Here is a 5,338-nt window from a genome sequence, read left to right on the forward strand (position 1 = left end):
GAAAATAAAAGACAATGAAAAGCATGTAACCTGCTCTTAGTAGTTCATGTTTCACATTATGCATTGTGGTTGTATTACATAATATGCTTTCAGTATTGCCAGTTGTACCGCATTTTAGCGCACAATCATGTCTTCAACATGACTGAAATTATAAAACAATGGAAATGAAAACTGAAATATAGCTATTTCTTGGAGGTTGCGTGCACTAGTATAGCACACAGCAAGGACTTGTGTGAAGCAGCTTCACTGCACATCTTCTGCAGTATTTCTGATAAACGGCCAGACATGCTTATTCTGCAGTCGATGAGACTGCACACTTCTGAGCATGAGCAACCATTTATGGTTTTATTGCTTCATCATGATGCAACCAAATTGCTACCATTGTCTGTTGGATACATCACAATTTCGTATGGAGAGCATTGTCTGCTGTATTTTGAAGCTTTACTTTACAATGATGGACTTATTTACAATGATTCTGTTCTTAAGAGTATATTCATTTCACCACATATTTCAGGCAGGAAGAAACCCTGCCAGAAAGCAGCAGAGGTGCAGAAATGTTCACTCCCCCACATGTGGAACCCAGTACGGGCCTTACAGATGCTGGAGGACCTGACTATTGGAATGGTCTGGGACTCGGCGGTGACGAACCCTTACCAGACCTTTCCTTTGAAAGAGTCACAGATGCAGTGGAGACGCCACAGCCTAAGGCTATTTCGGGGAGGAGGGTGGTGTCACTGACACACTTCATAGCTGCCATACGGCATCTTGACACTCATAGTTGCCCTCAGTCGAAAGAGGGCCACTTTGTATTTCAAAAGGAGCGAAAAATAGGGCTGTGGTCTGAGCTAATCTTTCAATGCAGTGGCTGTAATGAGGTCAGAAAGGTCACCACAGACCCGGTTCCGGAACCGGCATCCCTCGGAAACAGCCTTGAGCTTGGCGTCAATGATGCTGCTGTCTGGGCATTTATGAGTATAGGGTGTGGCCATTCTCACCTGGAGGAGGTGATGTCAGTTATGCAGGTCCCAGTCATGAGCAAAGGAGCATTTATGCGCCGGGAGGACTGTGTTGGAAAGGTAGGACGGTGTACCTACCATTGCAATATTTTTCTTGTATTTCAGAGTATTGGTTTTGGCACCTGCTCTCGTGTATTTGCATGATTTGCAAGCACCAACATATGGGGATTGGCCACGTCAAGGGGCAAAACATGCTTAGTATGGTCATAATGGCGAAGCATGAAGCGCAAAAAAAGACAGGGACATATTATGCTTAGTATTCTGTGCACACTTGGCTAGGTAGCTTTGCGTGTCTTACTAACTGTCCACTTATCTTGCAAAAGGTGCAAATGTAGTTTGTGTGTTTTCTCACTGGCAGTGTTCTTGGAAACTAATACCAGGCAGCAGTGTAGTAATTGTGGCTTTTTTTCAAATAGCAACAAAGAAAACTAAGCCTGAACTTGTGGAGAGGATTGGAAAATGTTAAACCCAAGCTTGTGTGCCACGCTAGCAGGAAGCACAACAAGAACACTATTCATTTTTCGGTCTTTTGTGCACTGTTATTTCATGTTTTACCCCATAACTGTGAGTACATAGGTGTCCACAGACATGACTGTGACATCACGGTGTGCATAAAGTTTAAGCACCTATGCAGCGGCATATTGCGAGTGACAAGGCAAAACTGCACACACCGTCATTGTCCACAGGGACAACACACACGGATTGGTCTTTGTGGAAGTCCACCACATGCAAAATGGGTGGTCAGGAAGCTCAGGGCTTGCAGCTATGCATCACGCCCTCCCTTTTCAGCCTCTCTCATTGTCCTTATCTTTTGCACTTCAAAAGCATGAAGAACCAACCAGCATGCGCTCATACCCACGTTTGTGTGTTGTGATTCGTTGTGGGTGGTAATTTCTGTACTCATGTGGAACAACCATTATGTTTTTCAGCATTGGAAGCATGTGCTCATAGAGCATATGCTCAAAGCTGGCCAAGAGGAGCGAAGGTTGGCGGCTGAAGCAGGGGAGTTCTGTGAGGACCAGAGCACTCCACACATCACGGTGGTGGTTGACGGCGGCTGGTCACACAGAAGCCATGGCCACAGGTATTCAGCAAATTCTGGAGTTGCGGTAATCATTGGAGCACGCACGCAGAAGCTGCTTTACCTGGGTGTGAGGAACAAACTGTGCAGTACCTGTGAGTACTACACAAGAGAACAGAAGCAGGTGAAAGAGCATGCGTGCTACAAAAACTGGAGTGCAAGCTCTGGTGCTATGGAGGCTGACATTATTGTGGAAGGGTTCAAAATGAGTACAGAGATGCATGGCCTAGAATACCGTACCTTCATAGCGGATGGTGATTCATCTGTTTACCATCAAATCAGCACGAAGGTAGACTACGGTCGTTTCATAAAGAAGAGCGAGTGTGCCAATCATGCAGTCAAATGTTATACCACTCGCCTCTACGGTGTTGTGAAAGAATGCAAAGGGAGTGCCAGCATCCTAAGTGGCCCTAGAATAAAACGCATCAAAAATGGTGCCCGCAAAGCAATCAGCCACTATGCCCGCACCCTGCGGGAGTTTCAGGGCTCCTCAGAGGAGAGGCAAGAGCTGATAAAGCGCAGCGCACAAGATCTGACTGCTGATCTCTTGAATGGGCCAAGTCATGTATTTGGCTGCCATGAGAAATGCAAAAGGTATTTTTGTGATGGAACGAAGAGTGAAAATTCCTGGGGGTGCATTCCTCAAATGCTGAAAGTCAAGATAATGACTGCAGCAAATATTATTGCTGACAAGGCTGCCCGCCTGGAGACAGGGGATACAAGCAACCTTGCAGAGAACTACATGTCTCTTGCTGCCAAGTTTTCAGGTGGCAAACAGATCAACCGGTGCCAAAAAGGCTCTTATGAGCATCGGTGCCAAGGTGCTGGACTGAGTTTTCAGCTTGGACCTCAGTGGCATGCCATAGCTGCTAAAGCTGCAACTAACAAGAGTCCAGCACCTGTCCTGAAAAAGTATGTAGCAAAAAAAAATGACGAACGAGTGCATAAAAGGCTGCAGAGGAAACGGCTCTTTGATGACTGTGGTCAGCAGAAGCCTAGACACAAAGATCCTATGGCCTGCGAATCTTTTCGTCACTATGGGCCTAACTGTGAACAGCCAGATATGCCACCTGAACAGTTCTCTGAAAAGACTAGAGAAATGCTTCAGTGTTTGCAAGTTGATCGCAAGCAGCAGGAGGAAATTGAAAACGCAACACGAGGTCAGGCTGATAATCCAGCCTGGCATGCTGAGAGGCAGCATCGCCTTACAGCATCATACTTCCATTCCGTTTGTACACAGAAGGACTCTACTCCATGTGACGTACTTGTCAAAAGCCTTGTGCACAGAAAGGGCTTCACTACAGCAGCCCTGGAACATGGAAGGCACCATGAGAAAGAAGCCTTGAGCTTGTATGAAACTTTGAAGCAAAATGAGGTGCAGCAGTGCGAGCTTTTTGTAGATATAGAGCATGGTTTTTTGGCTGCTTCACCTGATGGTCTGGTTGGTACTGATGGTATTGTGGAGGTCAAATGTCCGTACACAACAAAAGACCAGGACCCACTGGAAGCTGCTCGAAAGATCTGTGCGAAAACAGATAGCAGTACTGCTCCTACGCTTCCGCAGTCTCACCAATACTTTTATCAAATTCAGGGCCAGCTTCACATTACTGGGAGGTCGTACTGTGACTTTGTTGTGTACACCACAAAAGGAATTCATGTGCAGCAGCTGCTGCGAGATGATGAGTTCTGGAGGAACAAAATGGAGCAAAGTCTTATTCGATTCTACAGAGACTGCATTCTTCCAGAAATTATTGACCCCCGAACTACCCGCTCAATGGAAATCCGCCGACCAGAATGGAATAGGCTTGCCATAGAGAAAAGCCAACTAAAAAAAACAGCTTCTTCCAAACGGAAGAAAGAAGCGTGTGCCCAAAAGGAGTGAACTATGTATGTTTGAAGCAGAAAAGCAATGCCACTGTCTGAAAACAATCATGTCACTTCCCGTACGAGTAGTCGGTTCAACCAGCGAGAACTGTGTAACCACTACGATGACTATAAGTATGCACCTCTTTCTCATGGCACATCCTGCTTGACAAACAGTAGTCGGTTCAACCAGCCAGAACTGTGTCACCACTACAATGACTGTCAAAAGCCCCTCTGTCTCGTGGCATATCCTCCTTGACAATCAGTAGTCGGTTCAACCAGCGAGAACTGTGTAACCACTGCAATGACTGTCAGAAGCACCTCTATCTCATGGCACATCCCCCTTGACAATCAGTACCGTGTTTTGTGGTGTATAAGTCGTATCCCCCTTCAGATGGCTGTTTATCCAAAAAACGTACATAAGCCGCACCGGTGTACAAGACGCACCTGTCCACTGGGGTCGTTGAGGATCACCTGTAAAAAAATTGCGCCGACAATTGTGGCAGCTCATATACAATCTAAAAACTAGATAGGACTTTTAAAAATGTTTATTGAGATACATACGGAAGGCACGCAAAGGCGCAGTCAAAAGTAAATAAAATGCACAAATGGAAAACTGCATACATCATACCCTTATTTTGCGCGTCTGGCGCTCGTCATCGTCGGCTAAAATGTGTGCACGTTATGTTAGTGACACGGCGTAATAGCAGCACTGTATGGCCAAACACTGAAGTTTGTCTGGTGTCACCATGCATGCGCTCCCTACTGGCTATACCAGAGGCCATGCACGGTAGTTGCTGACTCCTATCTAACTGGGCGAACCAATCTTTATACACACCGCAGCTAGCACCGGAAAAAAATCATCGTACTGCATTATGAAAATGGCGTGCACTCATTTTAGCTGCCGCCGCCGACTGCCGGATGCACAAGATAACAGTATGTTGGAGACAGTTATCCGCTCGCTCAAGAGACAGCGCGCACCGATATTTTCAAATCTCAAAATTGTAAGTTGCTGGGTTAAACATAACAAAGTGACATGGACTATAAGGGACGCGGTAGTGGTCGGCTCAGTTAGGCATCGCGCAGCACATCCATACCAGCACACAAGCACCTTTTCGGGAGCAGCTGGTGCGACCCGCATTTATTCCGTTTATAAGTCGCACCGACGAAAATTTCAGAAATAAATGCGACCTGTACACCTGCAAATACAGTAGTCTGTCAAACAGCCCGAACTGTGCAACCACTATAATGACTGTCAGAATGCACCTCCATCTCTTGGCACATTCCCTTGACAATCAGTAGTCGGTTCAACCAGCAAGAACTGCGTAACCACTACGATGACTGTCAGGACGCACCTCTGTCTCATGGCACATCCTGC

At 46.3% G+C, this 5,338-nt stretch overlaps 1 protein-coding gene across 1 annotated transcript; it reads left to right on the forward strand.

Annotated features, from left to right (window-relative positions):
* The first annotated feature begins 592 nt into the window (after positions 1-592).
* Positions 593-4,163, forward strand: LOC149370787 (uncharacterized). Its single transcript, XM_089563106.1, has 2 exons — positions 593-1,076; positions 1,946-4,163. Exons 1-2 carry the CDS (start codon positions 969-971, stop codon positions 3,977-3,979), a joined length of 2,142 nt encoding a protein of 713 aa, XP_089419232.1. The 5' UTR covers positions 593-968; the 3' UTR covers positions 3,980-4,163.
* Positions 4,164-5,338: the final 1,175 nt, after the last annotated feature.

The sequence above is a fragment of the Amblyomma mixtum genome, chromosome 1 (assembly GCF_055824585.1).
Source record: "Amblyomma mixtum isolate Tamu chromosome 1, ASM5582458v1, whole genome shotgun sequence".
NCBI classification, from domain to species: Eukaryota; Metazoa; Arthropoda; class Arachnida; order Ixodida; family Ixodidae; genus Amblyomma; species Amblyomma mixtum.

Excerpts from the sequence above, each read along its gene's own strand:
- LOC149370787 (XM_089563106.1), top strand. The coding sequence starts at position 969 with ATGAGTATAGGGTGTGGCCATTCTCACCTGGAGGAGGTGATGTCAGTT. Across the intron at positions 1,077-1,945 it reads GGGAGGACTGTGTTGGAAAG|CATTGGAAGCATGTGCTCAT; the intron begins GTAGGACGGTGT and ends TATGTTTTTCAG.